Source organism: Barbatula barbatula, assembly GCF_947034865.1.
Source record: "Barbatula barbatula genome assembly, chromosome: 14".
NCBI lineage: Eukaryota > Metazoa > Chordata > Actinopteri > Cypriniformes > Nemacheilidae > Barbatula > Barbatula barbatula.
In genome coordinates this window covers 19,793,254-19,821,196 of record NC_136777.1, presented here as the reverse complement: position 1 = coordinate 19,821,196, position 27,943 = coordinate 19,793,254, and the positions used below count along the sequence as shown (strand labels likewise).

The following is a 27,943-nucleotide window of genomic DNA, read 5'->3' as shown; positions in this document are numbered from 1 at the left end:
ATGGTGGTGAAATACCCAAGTCACAAGGCAGCATGAGGGGAGGGGGAAGAGAGAGAAAGAGAGATTTAATTTAAAGTTCTTAGATTTGAAGGTTTTAACCTGTATTTCTGGAAGTATTAAGACGAGGTGCAAAAAACAGAAAGAAAACAGCCAAGAGAAAGACAGTGGTTCACTGAGTTTGTGAAGTCAACAGAAGATACATTCTCTGACACGAAAACCAGGTGGACAATTCCTGTGTTATGGATGTGACATTATCAGTCAAAACTTGACATATAAACACTCAATATATTGAACCATCTGCTTATATTTTACTAAACCCCCAACAATAGAGTTCAGACATCAGAAAAATGTAAAGAGAAAAATGCATGCGTTATGGATGTGACAATAAGGATGCTTTTTAGGATTTCTGTGCATTGTAAAATGTGCAAACCAGAAGCAATAACACCCAAAAAGTGGAGAAGAGATGGATCACAGGCCACAAAATAGTTATTTTATTTAAATGTATTATTATAATTATTATAAATAATTTATTGAATGTCCCCATTTATGAGGCATACAGTATGTATTGTTATATGGATGTGACAATCCACTTACCTGCTTTAAAAACCTAAAGAGACTTCACCTGGGTTTTTAAACCACCAACCATTGACCAATCTCACCTATCAGTATGAAAACATGAAAAACCAGATTTTTTTCATTTTAAGGTTGACATTTGTATGGTATTGCCCAGGCTATTATTGGTAAAAAAAAACTATTATAGACACGAGAACTGTCAGTGAAAAATAATTGGTGTTTATTAAAAGATAAATAATTTAACTACGAAACTAGGAATGTTTACAAATGATAATTTATTTTTATTTTTAATGAATGTTGGGTGGTATGATTTAATTCTTGTGTCAAGCTTGACTTTAGACTATTGTTTTATTCTGTCAAAGATAAGCATGCAATTAAACTAGCTGTCTGATTTATATGTAAAAGAAAATACCACTGTTTGTTTCATTTTGTTTCAAGTTTGTTTTTCATTTATTTGTGTTGTGAGTGTTGTCAAAGGCATATGGCAGTGCTATAATAAAGAACAAAAACAGACACTGAAACAAAAAAAGAAAATTTCTAATTGTGCAAAAGTAATTAAAACTCAAGAGTTGCTTTAAAATAAATTTTTGTTTTAAAAAACAAAGTGCCAAGTTTTAAAACAATAAAAATAATCTATAATTTTGTCTGCAAATTCAGAATCCAGAACCTGAATTGCCCGTTTTATAATAGTCTTTCAGAAAATGCTGTTGTTAATCTTAAACACAGATTTTCACGTTCCTGTACACTGATTGTATTTGGAGAGACGAAGCTGATAAATCTGGGATGGTGTCCAGAGAACACCGTAAAAGGAAGAACAGGACGGCAACAGATAATCCCCGCCAGAGATTACAGAAAAGAACGCCACCTGTTTCACCTGTGATTGGTAGATCTCTAAGCGGGTGTCATGGATATGAGATTTCGGCATGAAGGCACTGCTGGAATTTAATTGAAAATACAACATATTTCATTTTTACTAAAGCAGCCCTCTTACACACATGCAGCGTTCGGATGAGATAAAGAGTGTCTCATTCTGAAATCCACCATCTAAAGTTTCCCAGTCTGGTTAAATTACTCTCGAGATAATTTCACAAGACACCTAAGATTGATGTGAGATTCCTAAAACAGCTTATTATAGATGCGTATTTGATAACATTTTTATCTGTGGGGGAACTGAAGCAGGGCCGAGTCTGGGGAAAATTTTGCTTCATACCTGCTCCAACTGCGTTTTTATAAAATATGAAACCCTTTAACAATTTATTCCAACAACCAGTTACGAAAAATATTTTAATCAATGTTTGATAAATTACGCTTGTATGTATGACAGATATGATGATGTATTTCCTGTTTTACAAACAGCAAAAGAGGCTTAAATGGACAGTTCACCAAATAATGAAAATTCTGTCATCAGGTTTGGAACAAACTAAAGGAAAGTAAACAATGACAGAATTAAATTTTTTGGGTGAACTGTCCCTTTTAGGACATTTTCATATTTGATTCGATCAGCTTTGAAGATGTTCATTGTTTCGTTTTTTTGGAGGATTGTTCTAGGATATTATTTAAACCTTGTAGGTGTTTAGTTGAAAATCTGATAAAAAAGGAAATCTCATCAACTCAAAGCTTACAGGGGAAAAACGTTCTGAGTTGTATCTGCTGTCTGGGTGCCAGACTGATCCGTCACAAAGCTCTTAACCGTGACCATCACAACCAGAGTGGCCATTCAGAATGCTGCATTGGTTTGTTTATTGAACGGAAGAAAACATCAATGGCAGATCAATCCTTTTTAAAGCTGAAAAGGGGGGGTTGCTTAGATTTTATGGGACTGAATTTTAAACAGAACTCAGCTAACAGTGACACAATACATAACACTCGAATATTAACACAAGCACAGTCAGTTTATTCTTAAAATGTTGAAGGATTGTGGGTATACTTCAGAAAAAAGGTATTTTTATTGCTTTCATTGTTCAGTGCACTTGTGCCTTTTTAATATACTGATATTTTTAATACAAATTGACAGACAAGTAGCAAGCAGTCAGTGGAACTCGTACATTGATAGTATATTATCTTAGTCGCTTTGGAAAAAAGCGTCTGCTAAATCACTTCATGTAAATGTTAGTATTGTGTGGTGAGATTAAAGTCCCCCTGTGGTAGAAATCAATTCCCTTTCGATAATTTTTTTTTCAGTAGATTTTTTTTTCAAGACAAACCTTGTGCAAATTCATCAGTGAACACCATTAAAGTATTTTCTTCTTAAAAATCTTCTTAAAATTTTACTAAAGACAAAACTGCAGATTGAATCCACCCGTTATCACAATCATGTTGTAACCAATCACATCATGCAGCTGACCAAGTGGAAGGCGGAGACTAATATATTAATATTCATATTCATACCTCAACTTATATTATATACAGCAAGGGTTATGTTACATTCAAGCTATTAAAGCATGACGAAGTTATTGTCACTGACCATCAGATGGATATATTTAAAAATAATTCAAATATGTGTCTTACAGCATTAAATTATCAACTACAGGGGGAATTTAAGTCCATTCATGACATTCACCAATAACACTGCATGGCTGATATGTCCTCACACATGTTCTTGATTTCCTATAACTATAACAAAATCATGGGTGTGAATGTTTTTTATGCATTTTTCTGTGATTTTCACAAAAGTGATCCAAAAGTGAAAATCAGGTGTAATGGTGTAATCTGCTTTCCATAAGATTTCTAAGCATGTATTGAATGGATAATACCTACTTCATCTAATTCCTTACATACTGTCATTGTTTGCAATTTTAGACGCAAGGTGTGTTACATGTGACATCAAATTACCAGGGCGTGAAGTTTCTCCTCCAGGTCCTGATTAGCTCTCTGAGATGCCGTATAGCTGTTCTGAAGTCTGTGGGAAAATCAAAACAAAATCGTTTTTAAAACTTTATGAAAATATATAATGTACAGTTCGTCCTGATGCTGTGTGAGCTAATGAGACGACAACAAACAATGCAGTTAAACACGACAGATATTCTGTGCTGTGAAACTTTATTGCATCCCATGATACCGGTTCAGTAAGTGCTCGTATTTCAAGCACAAAGTTGTAAGAGAGTGAGTCTGATGTCAAAGCAAAGACATGAAATCCTCAAGCGGTCAGAACGCCAACGCAGATTACAGAAGAAGTCAGAAGAGGCACTTAAGAAACAGAATATTTTCATCACGAAAAGCCATTAAATTTCTCCTTCATCTGAAAGTCTTTTGAAAAGGAAAATTTCAAGTTAGATAAATTAGCTTTGCAGGAAACAGAGACATTCCTTACATTGGGGTCAATTTGAGTTTATGTATTTCCAAATCTTTATAGCTTTTACAACATAATGGTAGTACATTAGGCATTGAATGTTCACCTCAAAATGTTTATTAGCTTTACAAGACACATTTGTTAAAGTGCATAGTCACCATCTAACAAAATAATAGAGATAAGTTGCACTTTAATACCGTGGTACACCTATTTCTGAGTGTGTATCAATAGGCTGTTTACTGTAGACAAAATTTTTTTTAAAGGTCCAGTGTATGAAATGTAACGGCATCTAGTGGTGAGGTTGTAAATTGCAACCAACAGCTCACTCCATTCATCCCTCCTTTTTGAAGCACTATGGTGGCTGACACAGGACTAAGATGTCGTCACGTTTTCGCTTCTTTGCCGAAGGAGATTAAGTATTTACAAAACTCATTATGTAGAGCAGTTTGTATGTCGAGAGCTAATGTAGAAACAACATGGGGAATTCCATGTTCCAATATTTGACAGTGGCTTTCAACAAGACTCATCATACCTCAAGCTGTTGTTCTAGACACCAGACAGACATTCATTGATGAATATAGGGCTCATTCAGAAGTATGATCATATTTCCAAGGGTAAGTAATACTATATGCCTTTAACCCGAACAGCTATTTAGGGAATAGAGCACTATAAAGTAAACCTCTAGGGATGTGGGGGTTAACTATGAAGTGACATCAGTGTCACTTTTAGCAAAGTCAGACGTTTTTCTCCAGATGGCTGTAGCCGAAAACAGGACACAGCCGATAACCGAGGGCCGAGTGTCTGATCAACACATGCGTATATGTGATAAAGTGTATATGAAGGGACTATGAGCAGAGCCGGCTGAAGATGGGTTCATTGATTTACAGAACAAACATATTTAGGCATAACAAAAGCACAAACATGCAACTATGAGCAAGCAAATATACAACTAAAGCAATATATCAGCCATTCAAATACATTCTTTAAAGTTCACCCAAAATATGCAATATAACATATATAACTGTGTTCCGAGGTGTATAAAGACATTACATAATGAAGTGTTACGTTTTTATTACCTGAGAATGAGCTATTTCTATCTACATACACTGCAGGTCCCCTTACATGGAGTTCTCCAAGTTGTGTCTACAGGAGCCATGAACATACAAAACTGCGTTTCATAAATACGATATTTCCATCGGCAAAGAAGCGATAACATACATCTTAGTCCAGTGTCAGTCACCGTAGTGCTTCATAAGGGAGAGGAGGAGTGAGCCCCCTCAAAATGAGACTTCGGCTATATGATACATGCCTTCTCATAAGGGCATTAAATCGCTTTCCCGCTCATTCTCCTTCACAACTCCTTCCCGGTGGAACATTCTACCTAACTCGGTCAGGTCAACCACATCTCTCACAACCTTCAAAAAACTACTTAAAACCCATCTCTTCTGTGAATACTTGACAGTCAAAAAAAACTAACCCGCTCACTTCTCTCAACAGGTAGTGGTCTAGCTTTTATTGAAACTAGTAACTTTGTAACAATCGTACTATTGCTCTTTTAAGACATATCGCTTATTGCTCCCTGAACTCTTTGTAAGTCGCTTTGGATAAAAGCGTCTGCTAAATGACTAAATGTAAATGTACATGAGGTGATGAATGAATCGGTACTGAATTCACAATACTAGGATTCAGGCACCCAACCTAAGTAGGAAACATCAATACAAATTAAAAATGTATGCTTACCAAGACCATATTTCATCTCAATCTCTCTTTCATTCTTGCTGATCAATAATGCTTCACTGGCTGGCGGATGAGAAGGGGCCTTACTGTCAGGATTCATAACAATTAGGATTGAATAAATTCATTTTAGCAAGCTGTGCTGATCGGCATCGAGCGCAGTCATAAACTCTGTCTAAAGTTCACGGATGCAGACGGCCAGTGCTGATGAAATGTGAATGCCTGCAATAATTACTGCTGCATGATGATCGCTCTGAAATACAAGCGAAGGGGAAATTCCAACCTAACCACATCAGAAAATAAATAATAATAATTTAACTCTTCAGAAAGAGGAGCTAAATGTGCGTTGACTGCCAATAAACTAGAAACAGATCAAACAAATGAGTACGCAAACAAACAGCCATTTACAAGGACAACTAGGGCAACTCTTCCAATATTTCCCCTCCCTCCATCTGCAGCACATCACCATGCTCCACATGCGACTGCGCTACACTGTTAGATTGGAGGTCGCACAGAAATGCCCACACATGGCATGCTGCACAGAAATGCTCGCACATAGCATGGTGCACGACCACTAACCAATCACAATTAAATTATGCAATCATCTGAAGAGAGCTGGCATACAGGTTCTGGTAGAATGGGAAAGGAAATGGAGCTGCGAGCGGCACATATTTCTGATGGGAGGAATGCTGGGTAATTTAATCTCACTGCCATCTGAAGATGCTTCCTGATTGGAGATTAAGTTGCGCGATTGCAGTAGACTGCAGCACAGCGGCTCGCTCGCAGAGGATCAGATGGGCAGAAGTACATCGGGCGGGCCTCTACAAATCCTCCTGAAGCCTTACGACACGTGACCCTACCGTGCATGACAGGTTTCCAGCAAATTTCATATTTCTGTCCACAATGGAATCCAAGGCACCCTTGAAGGTGAACATGACCTTAAGTTGCAACATCAAGCCAGTTCATTTGTTAAGACATGTAACAAATTGTGATAATAAAGTTCATATTGCTCCTGGTTATAAAGCTTGATTCAATGTAACCAAACTTTGCTCACTGGAAAAAGAATGCATCTACAGAGAAAAACTGATCATTACCATGACACTAAACTCTCAGACAAACAGCACAGGATCGAGTACGATACCGATACTTTTTCCCTGGTACTCGCCGATACCGACACCGACGCTTTAGGTGTTGAGAACAACACAATGAGACTAATGAACATATCAGCATCTTTATTTTTAACAACTTCAACTCATATTATGAAAAAATAAATCAATCTTATGTGCTTATCAAAAATTTTCAAAGCCAAAATTCACAATGTCCAATAACCTCCAAAGGGCAAAACCAGGGACATAAGCATGCAGATTGCCATGCGTGGGTCGTCATCATTGATTTTGAAATATTTCCACACTGCTAAGCGCGAATGAAGCGTTAAGAGAGAGTGATATACATGTTAAGTCAATGCAAAGACGCGATAGACCTACTTGCGGTGCGATTCACGAGAATGAGGCGGCGCGAATTGAGCGTTCGTGTTATTCGCACGAGTTGAAAAATCTGAACTTTGGTGAAAATTTTCATTTCGTTAACCAATCAGGAACCTGCTCTAGTAGTGATGTGATTATGACATAGCGAGCGGAGGCAGAAATCTGAAACAACAATGAAGGACTGCGCCTCTGAAGGATCTGATGGACCCAGACACGGCGCCGAACGAGTCTACGTCTATCTTCAGCCTTCCATAGCACATTATGCCCAGCTACCTGCTCAACAAAATCCATGTCCGCCATTTCGCAACAAGACTGGAGCCGCCTGCCAGAAGCCCCTCCCATGACGCGAATTTCACTCGCGATTGAAGCGAGTAAACTCAAAATGTTCAAGCGTCCCAACTACACACGAATAGCGCGATTTAGGTGTGAACACTCTATGACATTGTGTCTGCTACGGCAGGTGTCTCTGTGTGCACTGGAACGTTCTGTCAATTACGTCACGTGAGGTATCGGTCTTTGGCATCGGGAATTTGTACGAGTACGAGTACATGAGCTTGGTATCTGGACCGATACTGGTATCGGTGCATCCCTACACAGGATGTTAAAGTCAAACAACAATCTCACTCCACAGCTTTGTCTTTCTGTTCTTTTCTAATACTGGTAATGAAAGAGAGACATTACAGACACTTTAGTAATTGAAATTCCATATCGAAAAAAAAGCCCAAGGGAACCAAGATTGTTGAGGCTCACATGCAGTGCTTATTCAAGCAATTTTAAAAAGGAATATTTCGCACAACTGCAATGGAAACAGGTTTTTCCGTCTTTAAAATGTACTTAAAAGTTAAACTCAATACAAATCAATCTTATTTATGAAGTGCTTTTCAAAATGTGCCTTGTTCCAAAGCAGCTATACAGGAGAAAATAAGAAAAACTGAAAACGCAAAAAAGGTAAAAAACACAGCACAGCACATTATTCTAGTAAATAATATCTCATAAAGGCAGTCTCCCGGTGGTTTATTTAGCATATTTTGCATTAAGTGAATGCTTGGCTTAAAGATGTGTCTTTGATATAGATTTAAATTGGGAGAGTGTCTCTGACCTCGAAAAGTGTCGGGAAGGCCGTAGAGTTTAGGTGCTACGTATGAGAAAGCTCGATCCCCTTTGGTGGATTTAGTTATTCTAGGAGTTATCAAAAGTCTGGAGTTTAAAAGTAACATGAACCATTCTTTAAAGATGTGAATCTGAGTACTTAACCCTCCGAGAAATACATCAAGGATACATGTTTTTCCTTGCTATTAATGCATGGATAACACGCCTACTGTACATCTTCTTAAATCGTAAATAATGGCTAGTGCAGTAGCTTTGATATGCAACCATATCCACCCGAGATTTTGGAATGACAAATATAGACATTTAATAGAAACACCATAACTTCGCAATAGTTCTTCAACAACGTTTATAGAATATCTCAAATGTTTAGAAGGAATTCAAGAATTCACTGTGTATTAAAATACTGTGATGTTAATATGACGTACTGTAGTTAAAGCTGCAATCCAGAACCTTTCCCTTTATATCGACTATAGCGGCATTACAATATCCCTTTATAATTCTATATCAAATACCACATTTTTCTTAGATTGATTTACTTAATTTATTTATTTATTAAAGTTCATTTGAATGCTCAACAAGTCATGAAAATTTACTAAAGACATCAAATTAAGTTCTGATGTTCAGATGTACATGTACAGATACATTAGGAAGATAGTGTATAACAATGCAGTATGAATATATGCACAAACAATGAGAGTAGAGTATATGACGGGGTATTATAAACTGGTGTTCGTGGGGTCTGTACAGTAGGTCTTCATCGCTCTTCATTCTCTATTAGATGCACATTTTTATTGTGTTGCGACTCTCCGTCTTTAGGTTTGTTTATTCTCGCGCTTGTCTTTGCACTGCGAGTCTCTGGTGGCTCCACACATCTCCCAAAACGGGGGGGTTTTGGTGCGTCACGTGAAAGGGCATCATCGCGCAGTTCAACACATCTTTCACCTCGGTTCGCCTGAAGTTAAACTTTATTATAACTATAAACAGTTGTACAAAACAATCTGACTTCTGAAATACGTGAGAATGAGCTTTTTTAATATGCACACGCAGATAACTGCTTCCCTGCATGAGCACTGCTGGTGAGAGAGAAAGCACTGGACTGGAGCGGATCACGAAACTACAGACTACAAGAAGGTCAAAAGAATATTTGATATGTTAGTTTGTTATGGATGCATTAATTCACATGTTTTTTCATCATACAACTTGCAGAGCTTCGAGTTAACCACGCCTACTTATTTACATTACAATACGGTTGACATTTTATTCCACGGTAACGACATATTCCGTCATTTTTCCAAGCCCTAGTACAGCATATGGTGTACTGTGCTGTTGATGCTGTAATGCATAGTTACATTTTTGGGTGCGTGTAAGTAGGGGTAAGTGCGTAGGGTACACGGCTCTGCGTAGGCCTCTGCCATTAGAAAATAATTAGTTTGTCATCTCATTCTCCATGCAGTGCAGAATATCAATCTTCACATGACAAACATTGTGCTGACTACATAAAAAGCATATACGTATTCAAAATGTAATTGTTTAGAAAATTACACATAAAACGCACTACATACATGCGTGTTACGGTGTAACTATTCACAGCTAACCTTCTGAACTTGTCTCTCATTTTCTCAAGGTCGTCTCTGGTGCGACCCATCTCTGCCTGCATGTAATGTTGACTGGTCTCAAACTCTGTCTCCATAGTCTCCATCTTATGAGTGGTCTGCGACAGGCGGTGACGCAAGTCTTCATTTTGCTGCTGTAGGATCCTGCAAAATGAACAGCAGAGTGATAGTTCAGAAAAGTAAAGAAAATTATAATTTTTCAACTCTAATCTAATTAAAAAGAAGAAACTAATCTAACAAGACAAAGTTTATCCAACAGAAAGTATTTTAAAATAATTGTGACATTCATATGGCTAGCTTAACCATTGTCATGACTACACTCACATATCAGCTGTGTGAGCTTTCACACCTTACATCTGAGGTACACGCAGACATGCGTCAAACACAAAACAACACCTCTGAAAACACACCAACCAGCACCTGAAAGCCGCCGATTATTGCTCGGTGAAATAAAGGCCACAGGCCTCCACTTATCTGTAGTCTGTAGCTGAGATGATGCACCCCCAGTCCAAAAAAGTAGCATCAACTGAAATCTTGTCCATCTATCTGGGCAGTACTGTGCTGAAACCAGCGAAGAACTTTTTTAAACTTTGAGCAGGTCTCTGGTTGGACCTGTCAGCCCTGCAATGTTAGTGTATATTGTAATTGTAATGTAATTTTCTGACATAATTTACCATGCCGAGAAATCGCTTTCGTGTTTTGAGGCTGTGGCATCTTTGTGATGGTTTTTATTTTGTCTGGATCAGCTTGAATGTATTCAGCACTGATTATTTGGCATAAGAACTTAACCTGAGGCACTCCAAACTAGCATTTTTTATCCCGTGTCAGACCTTTCTGTTCCAGCCGTTTCAAAACTTTAAGAAGTCTGGCATCATGTTCCTTGCGTGTAGCCCCGAACACTAGGATGTCATCAGCATGACACAAGTTTCCCTCCAGCATCTTTGTTAAGAGCTTCTGGAAGTGCTCTGGTGCAGATGAAATGCCAAAGGGTAGGTGCTGTTAGCAATATCAACCAAAAGGTGTCTCTGTGTAATGGGACATGCCAAAATCCAGCGGTAACATCCAATTTAGAGACCGTGTAAGAACCACAAAGACACAGACTTTGTCATTTGGTTTAGTTACAATGACCATACCTGAGCACCATTCAGTTGATTCCTTAATGGGTGCAATTACACCAAAGTCTTCCATTCTTTTCAGCTCCTCTTTACATTTTCATCATGGGCAAATGCGCGCAACGGGGCACCGACAGAGCAAAGGGCTGTTTCTTTGAATTTGTTTTTGTAATCTTCCTCCAGTATGCCTAATCCTATAAAAACGTTGGGGTGTAGTGATCTGTAATTTGTTTCTGATGTTGTTAATTGTGTCGACTGTGTGGAGTAAACCCAGCTCTCTTATTGCTGGTAATCCCAGGAGTCTTGGTATCAAGAACACTGCGTTTTTTTATCCAAGTACTGTAATGAATCATCAAACTGTCCGCTCACATTTATTGGAGTGTTGCTTGGTCCACACAACTTCTTTGTTGCAGGATTGAGGATCCAATGACTCCTTTCGGAGTTTCTGGAACGGCTCTCACTGCCACTCCTGTGTCTAACTTGAATGTAATCTGTTCCTCATTCACCGCAACAGTCTTTTGCCACACATCATTTTAATAATAACTTTAGAACTCCCAAAAACAGTTTCAATCTTGTCTGCCTCCTCATCATGATAAATTTAATCCAGTTTTTGTTTTGCAAAAGGGAACAAAGTGCCCTTTTTTCTTACACTTTCTGCACTCAGCATCTAGTGCAGGGGAGCTGTTCAGTGGGTGTGTTTGTGACCTGCCACATGCTTTGTTTCCATCACTGTTTCTCATTCTGTCAGTTTTTTCTTCTGTACTCCTTTTTGTCCATGTTGTGGTTTGGTTTTGTAATTCAACATGCCTCTTTTATGGCTCCACTAGCTTATCTTAATATTGTCTGCTTTTGTATTTCTTCAATCGGTCTTATTTTTGTTACAACTTTATTGAGTGTGAGCTCTGGGTCTAAGGCCTGTGACACACTGGATACGTGGTGTGAGCGTCTCAGAAGCATGGCGTGTCCGTTTTTAAATCGGCTCCCATGTTAACAGGCAAGAGCTTGCACACTGCCTGCCTGAGATGCACGTCTCAGGCGCGGCTCGAGCCGCGCGGAAAACGCGTGCATGCTAGGAATAGAACCGACGCCTATTTTTCATGAAATGTAATTAAATGTAATAAAAAAAAAATAATAATATATATATATATATAATAATTATAGATTTTCAAATATTGCACCTCTCAAACATAGTCTATTTTGCCGTCAATAATGTTGACGGTGTCCTTTATCAGTAGGCTTTATATTTATGCTTAACATGAAGTATAGCCTTCCACAACTCTCTCCCCATATGTAAACAAGGGTGATCCAAATCACGTGACTTGACACTTTCAAGTAGGCTACACTTCGATTTGGAAATGTTATTTAAATATACAGACAGCCCACTTACCCATTTTTCGGATTTTGGAAGGTGTAGTTTATGTAAAAAAAGTTGAAACTTGTCGTGAATACAAGACCCTTGTCTGTCGGAGGCCTCCCTCTACGTCACCTATAGCAGCAGCAGCGCGCCAGCGCCGCGTCAGGCACGGTGCTGGTGTGCAAAGATACAGAAAACGCGACGCAGCTGACACGCAACAGAAACGCCACGCATCCAGTGTGTCACAGGCCTAACTGTAATCTCTCTGACAGTCCATGACCATGTCCAACAAATAATCTGTCTCTTATCACCTCCTCCTGAAGAATTCCGCATTGACAATTCTCTGCTTGTTTGTAAACTGCAGTAAGAAATGCTTCGGCTGTTTCACCGGGGTCTTGGCACCTTTTGTTGAATTTAGCCCTCTTATAAATCACGTTGTGCCTGCATAAAAAATGTTTCGGAAACGAGTCCTTGACGTTGCTGTAGTTCTTTCTTTCTTCATCTGTCACAGGCAGCGTACTCGGTATATCATTCCGTTTTATCGGCCATTGTGTAAATAAGCAAGCTAACTTGATACTCCTGACCTCTCACATTGATACCCGCAGCTATGCGGAATCTCTCGATTCTGCAAATCCAATTTGGCCAACTGCCAAAATCACAGAAGGGTTATGGAGAACAATGTATCCATTTTAAATGTTTAACTTGCTGTCATTCAGCATTGGGACTTTTTCCACTGCTTTGTTAATTTTTCCGAAGCTCCTGTCTCTATCTCTCTCTCAGTTTACGTTGCAATCGGGTAAACTGGATCTAAAGATCGATATGGTGTGGGTGAAATTTGGGAAAGGTACGTCTACTTCTGACACGATGATATGGTATTATATTAATCTCGCTTAGGAATGGACCGGAGACCAGTGGGTGCCATAGCAAGCAACTTTTACTGACGTTATCCCACACTGCGCATGCCTACAATGTACAATGAAACATCCTATCACTACACAAACAACATTTTCCTTCATTGACTTCCATTGTATGGACACACAACCACATGGTGGCACTGTGCCTTTAACAGTCCTGTGGTGGCACTGTGCCTTTAACAGTCCTATTCTGGAAACACTGAGTCAATTAGCTGCACAGTTAGTCACTGCTTTCACAAGCATTTGAACGAAGCATGTCCTCACAATACATTTATCAAGTGCTTAACACATAATGAATAATCATTCAGAGTCTGAGCAGATGAGCATTTACATTTCCTGATGACTAAAAGCACTTAATGAAACTAAGTGTGGTGTAAGGGAATGTAGGTAGGTTATAACATTCAGGGCAGACTGTGAGCCACAATGCATATAGCTACACATCCACAAGATGAATTATTAAACCCTTACAGCACTAAAGCAGGACTCTTAGCTACAGCACGTGACCCAGCGTCGCTACATTGTAAAAAAACAACTAGTGAGATTTACTACATTTTTTGAGTCATTTAAGGAGTGATTCCCTGGAAATATGTGTTATAAGTTGCCCATGCACATATTAGACACGTAAAATAGCAAAACTTTAAGTGTCGGAACAAAAGATGTATTTTATCTAGAAGCGAATGCTCACCCAGACCTGCCTGAAACACCTCGTGTAACCACACCCCGGCAAATTTACGTCAGCTCTTGGTATGATTTGAATAAGACCACCCAAATGTAAATGCAGGTAAGGTTGTACCAGTCCGTCGCCGGCGCAGCCATGTCGCTGAGACGCTGTGTGTTTCGTTGCGAGACGAAAGCCTCTTTGTTTGCCCTTCCAAAGGACAAGGCAACTAAAAACAAATGGTAACATTTTATGTACAATACTGTTCCAGAAAAGTACATTCCGAATATTCAAGTGTGTGCAGTACATTTAACGGATGATTGCTTCACGAACCTGGGAGAGATCAAGACCGGCTATGCACGGAAGCTTGTGTTAAAAAGTGGGGCAATTCCAACTGTTAAAACTCAGCAAGGACTGTCTGGCGCTTCAGATTCGCAGCATGTAAGTATATTAAAACACTTTGTATATTAAGTTAGTATATTAAAACACTTCGTTATGGACTAATGCGACTTGGGTTTGATGTTGTTGTTTCTTTGTGTGATCTGAAAAATCAAACGCGCAACGTGGAAAAAAGATTTCCGCGCAGAATTCGACCAAACACTACGCACTAGCGAACTGACCAATCACACCACACCTCGCTTTTCAGAGCCATGACTTTGTAAAATATCCGCATGTTTTAGAGAGGCGGAGAAAAGAGGGGATACAAACATGCTCGGTATGTGGAAAATACAGCGTTTTTAAACCTTAAATCATGTATACACAGTGTATAACATCTAAAGCAAACTATAACTATAATCTTTAAGTAAATTCTATAATTGCTTTTTACAGTGAAAGCATGTTTAGATTGGTACATCGACAGTGTGCGAATCTGGCTTATTGTCATATCCCAATTGCATACCACCCATCTTTTAAAGTCTGTGTGAACCGGATATTGCGACTGTTTTACTTCTGCATTTTGACACATCCAAGTGAAACGGAATTTAGAATGAGAAAAATAACATTACTATTAAAACATTGTTTAAGAATCACAATCAAATACGGCCAAAAAAGTAAAGTAACCATCTGTCCATTGTCATCTGACAGTGAGTGATTAAAGACGGACACTGGGAATCGAATTCCACTCAACATCTTTATCTACTGATACATCCAAAAGCTCACACAAACTAAATGTTTAACTGATGCCGGCTCCTGTAATTCCACTTTCCTGAGCTGCTTTTACATCTCAGACTGATGGAAGCAGAGAAAGGGGCACTTACGCACACGTGAAACTGCTGAACGCAAAAGCAAAGAAACAGGAACATGAATGATTCATGCCCTAGGGCGAGAAGAGGGCAGCAGCTTTACACTAAAAATATACCAATGTAACTCACTTTCTGTTGCTTGTTCTCAGGCACATGTTCGCTGCACCAACAGAGCAAAAGAGCAAAGTAAGTAGAATTCCTGTAAATGTAAAAAGCGTAGGGTAAGCGAGCACGTGCTTATAAGAGACCTTACATTCCTTACAGCGTGACTAACTTTACATTTTTTATGACATAAAATTTGTTTTTTTGGGGGCGCACAAACCCTAACATTTGTTCAGAAAAGCTCAAACCATTTAATGGATACGAAATGTCGAAGCAAACATTGTTTTCACTGCAAAGACTGTCTTGTCAGTTACCGTTTCTTGAATAGATATCTGTTGCGTTTTAAGGCCTGTTGAAAAGCTGCTTTATATGCTGATATTGAGTTTATAACATTACCTTCAACTATTATATTTTGTTGTTTTGAACTAAGTATTTTACATGAAGCCGCACTGATGCAGTGGGGGAAAGGCCATTCATACTAATTGACAGTTTTATCCGACGCACACGTGCCTGACCTCCAGTAAACTTCCGGTTTGGCTCGTGTCTAATACAATAACTATTTATATTTTATTGAATTTACGTTAATATTCATTTGTATTCTTATTTTACTGTATAATAATTGTATTAAATAAATGATTTGTGGAATTTGTTTTATGTTCGATGGGTATGTTTCAATGGGTCCTGTAATTCGGTCACGTTTAAACAAACCGTATGGTACACTGACACTGTGGTTGAGCTTGGTATCGCAGTCTAAATTCTAAATATCGGAGAGACAAGCTTAGCCAAGTAAAGGTTCTTCTAGGTTTATTTGAATTGTTATCAGAAATAATCTACAGGAGCACGATTGTTTGTGAATGTGTACCGAAAGTTAAACTGGTGTCACAAAAGTGCACATGCGCTGTTACATTTGTTTATGTTGTTATGATGAAACCGTCACTAACTAAATATTTACTTTACACTAACTTTTAAAAATATTTATGGATGATATTAGTCACGCCACTCCTGCTCTGTGATGGTACGGCTGAGTAAAAACTTACATTGATGTACTTTTTTTGACAAAGTAAAAAATGCTTCAAATACAAAAAACTGAAAGCACACGCTGGCCGTAGGAATAACTGCTTTGGTGAAAACACAACCTAAGCTTTCAAAAATAGCACCAGATCCGTTGGAGGTTTAAACCCTGAGGGAGGTGGAAACACATGATGGAGAAACCCATCCTCAGACTCCATCCACCATTTGCTCTCTACACGCATCAAGTACACAACTAGGCCGATCAATAAAGCAGCCTGCCTGACTGCATCCTGCACGCTTCAACATCACATGAGAGAAATGAAAGCTAATGCAGTACATAAAATGTGCAGCAGAGGTATTGGAATCCCTGTTTTAAAGGAGAACCTTATCACTGATCATGCGATACCTGATGGTTGGTGTTGAAGTCTAAAAGCCCTAAAATCCCTGTATCCCTGGAAAGATAGCGAGATGTCAATGATAAAAGTGAATCTGACTGAGTAACAGTGAGCACTTGAGGGGAAGTGGGTGGAAAAAAGTCTGTTGCTATCCAAAGATGGGCACTTGGGCACTTTCCTCCTGCTCAACAACTTCCAAAAACCCAAATCTCCCCATCCCTCGAGAGTTTCTAGGTTAATCAGTTGATGATATCCTCTAGACGTGTCCTCACCTGATTGGCTCCTGGCCAACTAGGTCAAACAACACTAAGATCCAATGAATAATCAGCTTTGAGCCAGGTCAGGTGAGGTGTCACATAACACCTAACACTTAGGTGGCACACTTTAAAGGACATCATGACTAATACAAAAGCAACGGAATATATGCAGAAGCAGCATTGAAACAAGAAATAAATAAGATTAAATATTTCATTACGATGTCATAGAAAGACTTACTTGATCCTGTCGGCATCTGATAAGGACTCCTGTAAGAAAAAACATCAATTTATTATGTGCATACTGAACATCGCCTTACACGTGAATATTTGAGTTTTAAGGGAACAAACAGATCTATATTACAGTAAATATTTCATACAGCCAACCCTCGAAACTCTACTATATTTGTTTTTTAACAAAAGGGTACACATACACCTTACAATACATTCCGATATGATCATTGGTTACAACAGTTTCTAAACATCAAAACTTCAAAATAAATATTTTCTATATTATAAAATGGAAAGCTACAAGTTGTAGTAAAAGAAAAGTTCATACAGAGTTATGCAATACGCTTAATCTATAATGCATACATAATTGAAGTATCAATAGAGTATTATCGTTTTAGAAATAACTTCTGGCCTTTCTGGAAAATTAACTTAATAATTGCTGAAAAAACTAAATAAAACAGAAGGGATAGAACGGAAGGGTTAAACATAGTCTGTCTTCCTTTCTATCGAACGGGTCAATACGCATGTGAAGCTATGAAATTGTTCTGACAGCCTGTTTTTTTTTCTGCCAGCTAAACGGCCAACCAAATCCAACAGGTTAGAAAATGGAAATTCTTTCTGACAAATGTTTTTGAAACGCATTTTTTAGAGTAAAATTGCAAACAACTCCGACTAATTTTGGTGTTGCTGAAGGAAAATCTGTGTTCCAAATAAAACTGTGAAGGACAAAATTCACGAAAAGTGTGATAATTGGGGATAATTGTTTTTGCAAACAGTCTTGTTAGGAGAAATTCATCTGTGGGTGCTTCTATGCTTCAGATGTGGATTTTGGTCATGTTGTGCCTACACTTACAGAAACCGAATAACCTCTTAATTTACTCCCATGTTTAAAACTGAAAAACTTTCTGAACCCATCCTTGGCCATTTTGAAGAATTTAAATGCTGCTAGTTTTGAATAACAATAATGAGACCAGGGGTTACAAAAATGTGCCTTAGTCTTTGCATATGACAATATAGAATGTGGCCAAAATGTAAGATTCAAGATTTAGCGGAGACATCATTTTTACTACTTTTATGTTTCTCTTTGTCCTTTTTGGAGCTTAATGTGGAAATATGTGCAGCAACATTCAAACTATTTTGTTGCACAAAACAATGTCTGATCAGAAATGACATGAGGGTGAGTAAATGAGGACAGAATTTGGGTGACCTACTTCTTTTAACTACATTGAATATTCAGGCATAATTGTTCCAATCTGCATTAAAAATTATTTTTAATGCAGAAGCAGTGTGTACACAATATCAGACAAAGTCAAACACATACCTTGATCTGTGAAAATATGCTAAAAGCTTTAGATTCAGGTGTTTTTTCACCCTCCACACGAATGGTTGGAATCTCACCCTTTATCATCTCTGATTTACCACTGTTCTGCTTTTGCTGGGCTCTGCTCTCTATATGAGACACCTGGCGGGGTTGAGACTGGCATTGAACCCCTTGTGGAGTCCTGTCATCCCATTCTGAACCATCACTGCCCCCCACCCAGCTGTTAATGGGGCCTTCAGCTTTAGGTCGAGTCCCCTCACGTTGAGTATGTTGTTTTTCTGACACCCTCTCTGGACTGTCCATTGACATATGCCATGTCTTAGGTCGTCCCTCCATTGATTTCCCAAATGCTCGGTTATGCTGGGCTGCCCACTTGTCCCAAGGTTGACCCCTCTCTTGATTTCTGTCTTGTTGATCCCTTAATCCAGATTGTTGGGGGTTGTTTTGCTGCTTGGTGTGGTTTCCTTTCGAAGAGGCTGGTGGCAACTTGCTACCCAACATCTTCAGACTGGCCGGGCTAAAGACCCGGTAGGTGATTTCATCCAGGAAGTGGGAAAATTTGATCTTTTCTTCCAGAAGGGGTATTTTCCAATCAGGTGGCACAGAGTTGGGAGATGATGTGGATGCAGCAAGCCCAACGGGAGACGACACAACGCCTCTGTCCAAGGACATGCTTTTCCTGCTGCGTCCGCTACTTCGCGTCCGGTCCAGCGTCTCTGCGGACTTGGACTTGCGCAGACTGTCAGAAGCATGAACTCCTAATTGGTGAGACTGCTTGAGAATGCCTTTGGGTGGATGGGCATTCATCAAAGGAACAGCATGGGGTGGTATCTCCGCTTGTTCTTTGAAGACCAAGCAATGCTCCACACTCCTGCTGAAGTGTGACGGCGAGCTGCTTCGGATGCCCTGCTGGGAGTCTTCAGAGGAGGTGAGATCAGATGAGAGCACCAGTTGATCGTCACTGCGAACTATAAAATTGTAAATTTTCTGTTGCCGCGGAGGTTTGGAAGGAAGTCTCGTACAGACAGAATCATGGCTGAAGATTTGCGGCGGGGGGAGGATTTCAAACTCTGAGCTAGACAGGCTAGAGACTTCCAGCTCACTGTCGGAAACTGGTGACCACACAGGTCTCTCAGGGCTCTGTTGATAAGAGTCCGTAAAGCTTGTTCGCTGCAAAAAGGGTGCATGATTTCGAGGTAAATTTACCTGGAAGGAGTCAGGCTGGGCTGTCGTCGCAGGGCTGGCGGACGGCAGGACACTCTCGCTAACTTCCTCTCGGAAAGACGGCACAGTGTGTCGTGTCTCACGGTGCTGAGGAGGCGCCTTGCGGTATGGTTTCCGGGCAGGTGCAGCACTCGTCATTCTGGGAGATCAGCGTGCTTCCGTGCACTGTCTGTTAGTCCTGCCGAGAGAGAAGAATGAGAATCCAAAGAGCAGCAACCTTCAGCCCTGTCCTGTGCAAACAGTCTATCCCCTTCCTCTCTATCTCACTCTCTCTGCCACCCTACATCTTCCTCTCACATGTCGAAAAAGCTGAATCAATAGGCTGTGATGAAAGCAGTGCCACTGGGCATTTAAAAGAGCAACAACCAATAAAAGAACAGCTATGGCAGGGAATGCTGAACCTGGAGCTGGTCTTAAAACGATCATTAAATAGTGGTGTGCCATTTGACAAAAATATTATACCATGGTGAATAACATTTAACAGTTGGAGTGACAATAAACACAACATTTCTGAAGGGCAATTTTTTAAGGAAAAACCAAACCCAACAGTAGACACAACTCTACTTTTTTAATGACTAATTTATTATTGACTAAGCATTATCTGTATTCAAGAGAAAATAATCACTTTATCCAATGGTTAATGTAATAAAATTGCCTTGACTGCCTCTTTTTCCCCTCTCTTGTTTCTGAACTTAATTTTTTTAGATTTTGCCCCATTGGACATCAGTTATTTTTGGGGGACCCTCAAATGATCATCCCCCCCATCGATTTCTGCCTATGACCATGGTATAAGTAATGTTTTGTCAGTGGAAACGATACGTCGCAATATAGTTACTTTTGCTGTATAAATAATAATATAAGATTCAAGTGTGAATCTGGTAAACTCTAAAGACAAACAATACCTTTGTTAGAAATATATTTAAAGAAAAAATTATTTAATTAAAATAAAATAAAAACTACTGTTATAATTAATAGAACTAAAAAAGTACTGAAAATGTTCAGGGTTGTATAAAAGAGCACTTTATGTTCAACTATTTACAGTGTAGATGCTTGATTTAAATGGACAAAAAACCAAACATAAGCATACTGTATCTACGCATTTGTTTCTATACATTTTTACTGGTTTAAACCGAGAAACCGCCCAGTTCTACCACCAAAGCTCTCAATACTTGAGATGTGTTGAAGAGTGCCTGTCAACAGGATAGATTTGAGCAGAAAGATAAAAAGAGATAGATGGACTGTCACACATATTGAGGCACGGGGGACCGAAAAGCGAGCTTGCTTTAAAGTGTGATTGATTACATGTTGGAGTGTGTTTCCAATAGACAAACTGTTAAACCACTGCCTGCATGACTTTTATTGATCACAGGAGGCTATGTTTAGAATAGGAGAGGGGGTGTGCGGACAGGATCCAAGTAAGGGATAATGTACAGGCAGCCAGTTGTTATCGCAGAAATAAACCCTGCAGTGTGATCAGCGGAGGGTCTTGTATCACACTGAAGGGGCTGATTTCCAGATAACAGCCAGATGCTTGTAGATTATCACGCTTATTACACGGCTACTTGCCAAATGAGAATAAAACTGGACATAAAATGTGAATTTGAAATAATTTATTAGCTAATTTTTACCGAATCCAGAACTAATGCGAGGAAAAGCTGTTTACTTTGTGTTTTAAGGTAAGAAACAACGTTCAGAATTCACAAACAGGCAGTTTGATTTAACCATTTGTAAATATAACATCATATATGTAATTAATAGTTAGATTTATATTTAATTTGTCAAAAAAAAATGTCAAATTGATATGCTGCATCCGGGTTACTGTGTTATTAGTATTGAGAGGTTGTTTTCTGGGAATAATGAACATGCAAATGTAGCAACTGGCCAATCAGAATCAAGCATTCCAACGAGTTGTGTAATAATCACTTATAATATACACTTGGATGGGCAGGGCTATAAATCTTCAACAAATGATGGCCAGTCAAAAGATAGGTAGATACATAACCATAAAACTGTCAGAAATATTTGGCACAGAAACGTCAAGCAAAATACCCTGTGAAATGGGATTGGTTGAAGTCAAGGTTAACAAAAGGTTGTCATAGATACGATCAATTATAAAAGTCTTTGTCGTTATGGCTGAGACACTATTCATAAAGCAAGCAAAAAATGAGATGGAGCTGATACAAGTTGCCTGACTGCTTCCTGTTGCTTCCTCATTGCATATAGCAACAATGGCTTTCCTTGCGTCTGAATGTTACAAGTGCATGACACCAGAAGAGCAGCCCATGGTAAGCACTTATATTTTCTCCACTTTATCTGAGGTAACACTTTCCCCAGCGGGAGCACAGCATTATTCCTCGCTCTGGCTATATTTAAAGTTCCTGGCTGGTAAAATGGTAAAAATAAAAAGCGAGTTGGCTGGTGTGTCACAGCGTGGCACCAATAAGAAATCAATGGCGTTCCCTTCACGTGTTGCTAATGCTGTGGAGGGCACAGGCTGGGACACACACAAGTGAGGGGTCACTGCCAAAATGTGCCAATTATGATGGCAGGCCGATTTTCTCTCTTGACGTCATTCTCTACCCAAAATGCACAAATACATTAAGTATACACGCTTACAGGTTCACACAAGTTTCACACAAAGTTTATTTACTCTACTCTTAGTAGGTCATGGTCTAACTTTTAGTGTCAAGATTAAATTCCATCTACACCAACAGTAAAACTTGAGCAATGTATTTATAAAAACAAATGTGGGACATTGTACACTGTTTTATGAAGTTAGTTTTTTTCTGTCTGCATACCATCTATCCATCCACCATTAATTGATAACCATAATTCCAGAACAAAGCAGCTTTGTTAAGCACATAACACCCAATTTAAATAGTTTTCTTTAACAAAGTCTGACTTGAATAGAAACTAAACATGCCATTATTTTCTCTGACAGAATTCTGAGAATAAAAGACAGAAAGTAATTGTTTCACATGGCTGGTATCTTTAAACAGCAGATGAAGGTTGCCTTGTTATTTCTTAATTCTTACGCATATCTAGGCAAAAGGACTGAAGCTCTCCCTGCCAGTCACACAAGGGCTGGAAAGCAAAGGAGCCACACAGATCTAGTGTGACATTTCTGATATGTGAAATATTGAGTCTGCTGAAAGATGATGTGAAAATTCACCATGACTCCGAAGTCTCGGAAAGAAGTCCTTCTTTAGAGCAATTTTATATAATTTTTGCGGCTTTAGTCTACATCCATTTTGGTTGTAGGTGAGCTAGTGTACACCTAAACATGGAACAATGGACTAAACTAAGCACATTTAATCTTTCCATTCCATTAAGATGGAATAAAAAAATTAATAACTCATCTTGCATTACAAAGATTTCTGTCCAATCAAATGCTCTCTAGTACATCTAGTCTATGCGAATGTCTCTGCCAAATACCTCCAGCAACCATCTAGCAAGTAGAAAACCGTTACTGTTATAAAATAGAAAACTGCCCTTAAATGACACACCCAAACTTCCTGTTTAGAAATACTTCAAGCCGGGAAAGAAAACAGAAGTGATTATGCTTCTGGAAAGTCAGGACACAAATACACACTGGGACAAAAAAGTATTTTATAACATCAAAAATACACTTCACTTTTGTCATAAAACATCTGGTTGAAAAGCTGCTTTATACATCTCATTTGGTATACAGAACAAGAACTAGACAACACTGAGACTGAAACGGTGCGTCTCATTTCAGCCAACAGGAGTCTCTGTTCCAACATGCTCTGTGTGCGGATGCTCTCGCACTTTATACAAGAGCGTATCAATGTGTCTGTAACTATGTAAGGGTCTTTCAATTAGCGAATTAAGGCTTTTACATTCTGGTACTTGAAAACACTGCAGGTCTTTTAAAGAAACTCATCTACAGCTAAACCTTAAACTTGTCAGGAAAAAACTAATGGCTGCGGTTGAGGGCTTGAGCTCTATGTGAACGGAATAAATGGAATTACTGTACATCCTGACCTTCACTATCATCACATTGCCACACAAATACAGTACAGGTTCCTTTCTGAGAACGTTTAACATCCAGATTGTAGATTAGACACTTAATCTGGATTTTGTAAAATATTTAAAAGTAAATCTAATAGTAAGAATATAGCAGCAAACGGCAATTATCAGGGTCCAAGCTGATTTGGCAAAATGGGGAACAGGGCCTAACTTGGACAATTTTTATCTTTTATATCCTGTGGATAACGTGGATACAGTTGATAACATACGAATACAATTATTTGAGATAATTTTTCAATTTTCTGGATCAATGCCTGCGACCAAATCACAACATGCTTGTGGACAACAGAAAGTGTATAAATAAGTAAAAAACAAGAAGTGACCTAAAATGCATGATCTACATAATGATACATATTTTTCAATCTGCTGAACCGAATAACATAAACAATACTACGGCTGTCAAATCATGATGAACCTCATCCAGAATAAAAGTTTGTGTTTACATAATATATGTCTTTGTACTGTGCGTATTTATTTATACACATACATATATGTATACATATATAGGAAACATTTACATGTATTTATTTATATTTACCAATTATATATTTAAGAAAAATATATGCATGTATGTGTATGTGTTTATAAAAATTCATATGTACAGTACACAGAAATATATTATGCAAACACAAACTTTTATTCTGGATGCGATGTTCTCAATAAGTCTCGCTTACATTTGACACATTTTAAAATTACTTATATTTATAAATCTCCTCCTGCATTCGATTGAAAAAAAAAGTTAACATAATGTGAGAAATTCGCATTATTACATTTCCCAAATAAATCATTTTTGTGAAGCTACTACTGAGCCATTTTTGGCACCCCACACACTTCCTCTCGTTGTTTCAGACAGAGCCCATTTTCAATTCCTTAAATCAGATGTTAGAGGCCCAGCAAAAGATCCCTCCTCAGGAAATGCCCGACATATACGAGAGGACAAGCAAAATGTAGTCTCAGCCTCAGATGCCCAGATGCAAATGGCACACTTTTTTTGGAAATACTTCAACACGTTCAAAGTCGTCATCTCATTGGTTTAATTTCACAGGATTTCTGGTAGTGCATGTTGCATTCATTAACGGACAGCCTGGAAACAACACAAATCTGTCTGATCTAAGAAGTAAGCTGTTGTGTTTACAACGGTTGCTACAAGAATTCATCACGATTGGCTAAACGCTTATTTCTTAAAAATATGCAAGGTTCACGGCATAAACTCTGTTACTGCGATTAACGAGGCTTAAGACAAAACGTGATTGGTTGCTTTACCTGTCAGTCATATGGCCTATTGGGCTGGCCTTGGCCAAAGAAAGTGGCGATAAGATCCAGACCTTCTGGCTATGCGAGACTAGGCAAAATGTGTCATCCTATATGGGTGTTGGGACTTCTGTCTCCTGTTACACCGTTTGTGTAGCAGGAGTCAAAATGAATTGGCATTTACGGCAATGGGACTTTTTTGGAGAAAAAGGTCAACTTCATCCTCACCAGTCTGAATCCAATGCAATTTCTTTTTTTTAAATCAGCTTGTTTTTTTATTTGCTATTATTGCCAAAACTTTTATTACATTAACCAGCATTATTACAGGCTTTCAGAAATACTCGACATTTCAAAATTAATATTTTGTGTCCAATTATTTACTCATTTGGAAAGGAGCTTTAGGGTGCTGATCACCCTGCAGGAATTTATTTTGCTGTAACAAACAATCCTTACATAAATTACAGTGTAATTACAGAGTGATGAATGACGCACACACACATGTCTGTGCCAAACACTTTTTTGTCTGAATAAAATGTGTATTGAGGAATTGAAGAATTATTGAGCAAAATGTTTTCTAAAATCATGACATTTTTTATTGTGCATTCCAATTAATATTAATCAAACTGAAGTTGGTTTGTTATGATTTAAGCCATAACCACTAAAAAAATACAGCTTAACTAACACAATAAAAACATGATAACACAATAGAAACATGATTTTTGCCTTTAAAAAAAAGGAGTTCTCATTTTGGAACCAAACTCTTCATATATACAATGAATGTATGCATATACAAGGTTTCAACCGAAGTGTCTGTAATATGAATTCTCAGTCATGAATTTTAGAAAACTTCTAGTAAAAAACGAAGTTTTTTTACTTCCAGTATTTCTGTAAGGTGTCTTGTAAAACAACAGCAAAGTTTTCTCAGTGCTGTCACTTAAAATCAAACTCTAAAAGTAAGAGTCAGACTGAGTTCATGAGAGACAAAAATCAACTGCACTGAAAAGTTATTTTTCCGAACCTTTAAATGTGTTTCATGACTGAACTGAATCTGACTGCTTGAGTGCAACATTAAACACAACTGCGTATTAAAAGAGTTATGTAGAGACTAAATAAGTTCCAGTTAGAGCTATTTCGAGCAATGAAAGACGACGGAGTACAAACACAACAATTTATTTAACCGTGTATTTCCAAACAGTGGGGATCATACCAGAAAGCAGAGTTGGTGTCAGTGCTGTCCTCATTCACGGGTCCTCAGGCACCAAGTGTTCTGAAACACACACAGAGAGGAACTGGTATAACTTAAATGTGCTTTGTCATCACCTTGAAGAGTAAGATGTTGAGTTTTTACCCAGACCAAAAACTAAAAGATAATAAAAGAGCAACATGCATAGTATACAAATGTAAAAGATAACATTTGTTCATTCGCAAATTCCTAAAGCTGTGTCTGTAAACTTGTTGAAATCTTTATATTCGAAACTTCAATAAATGCGTCAACGCAACATAAATATCTCCATTTGCACACGACTTATGCCAGGCTTGTTAGAAATCAGCTTGCTTCATTAACACACAGTCTGCTCATTAACTCCTGCATGAGACAAAACTTCCCCCACAATTACCACAGCAGGACAATAATCATCTCCTGCTCTTCACAAACAAGGTGCGAGTGTATGAATGACACTTCAGACAAAACGTTCTTTCACACATGTAACCCATTAATCCACAGCGAATCATCATTAAATATCATGAACTACATGTCTTAAACCAGCTATTCATACATGCAACCACATTCTGTTCCCATTTGCCACAATGTGCACGTGAGCACCACGATGTTGTTGTCAATCTTGATTCTCAATGTCTGAATGATAAGAGATGTAAAGTAGTGGCCAAAAATGATGTTCGGAGGGGTATATTTGTACAATATTTGCTTGTAATGCTCCTAAAATAAACCAGCATAATATAAAGTGTACGATACAAAATGGACAAAATACTAAACTTTTAAGGTTGGACAAAATATTTGGCAACAGGCAAACTAAAGCATATCAGAGAATATGGGCTTTATTCAAATATACCAATAAAAAACGATTAAAAACATTCATACTTTTTGATCCTCTCGTGTTGTAATATTAGCCTACTACTAGCTATGAGCTCTGTCTCCTTAAATTATTCTCAAGATGAGCTTGTAACTATGCAACATGAATAAAAAAGTGATTAATACATGTTTAATAATAAATTAAATTAAGTGCAAAGTTGGGCATCACTTTTTAACCACGCCCACACACACACACGGTCATATGTTTGATTTAATTTATTGTCAATATGTCTTTTTATGAGAACAAGTTGTTTTGGTAATAGTATAAGATATTACAAAAAAAAAAAAGAAAATACACAAGAGGACAATACACCAGACCTTAGTGACTAGCTCAAAGCATTGACTTCTAATGTCAGGGCATCATAACCTCACACATGCTTATACTATTTATCTTTCTACACACAAGCATTAAAACAGAAAAGTGTTAGGACTTATTTAACAAACACTTACACTAGCCCTTAAAGGGGCTAATGACTTCATAGAGTCAGGGAACTGGAATGTACTTGGAGTGTAGATAGAATGGTATCTAGTAAATGTTCAAAGCAATAGACAGTAAGTGATATAGGTTACATTTAGAGGATGTTGCGCCATAGTAGGAAGAAAACAAAAAAAACATTGCAGGACACAATATAAATCCAGGGCTAAACAATGACCATTCTGCTGCAGACCCACAACAGAAACCAATTTTTTTTTTATTTTGTTGTTTTTGTTCAACTGTATTTACAGAAATACTTATTTACACACATATATATATATATATATATATATATATATATATATATTAATATAATACATAACTTGGATAATACTTTTACCTAGAAGACACGTACAAAAATACTCTGAATTGACAATATTCAATTTATACAAAACCATGTGTTTAATTTAGCAAAGAATACATGTGATCAGTGAACAAAACGTAGGGTCAATGCAGAA

General features: G+C 38.1%; 1 protein-coding gene across 8 annotated transcripts in view; it reads right to left on the bottom strand.

The window, feature by feature from the left end:
* The window catches only part of tjap1 (tight junction associated protein 1 (peripheral)), a gene marked incomplete at its 5' end in the record, with an annotated part of 75,440 nt that overhangs the window by 8,769 nt on the left and 38,728 nt on the right, over positions 1-27,943 (bottom strand). For 4 of the 8 annotated variants that reach the window (XM_079473869.1, XM_079473868.1, XM_079473865.1 and 1 more), the window contains 5 exons: positions 3,406-3,472; positions 9,786-9,947; positions 17,086-17,114; positions 19,603-19,798; positions 26,129-26,188. In XM_079473869.1, the coding sequence (XP_079329995.1) occupies positions 3,406-3,472; positions 9,786-9,947; positions 17,086-17,114; positions 19,603-19,758 (414 nt within the window). Of the gene's footprint in view, positions 1-3,405; positions 3,473-9,785; positions 9,948-17,085; positions 17,115-18,396; positions 18,898-19,602; positions 19,799-26,128; positions 26,189-27,943 lie in introns of those variants that run through there. The other 4 variants (XM_079473871.1, XM_079473867.1, XM_079473870.1 and 1 more) reach the window with 2 other exon arrangements.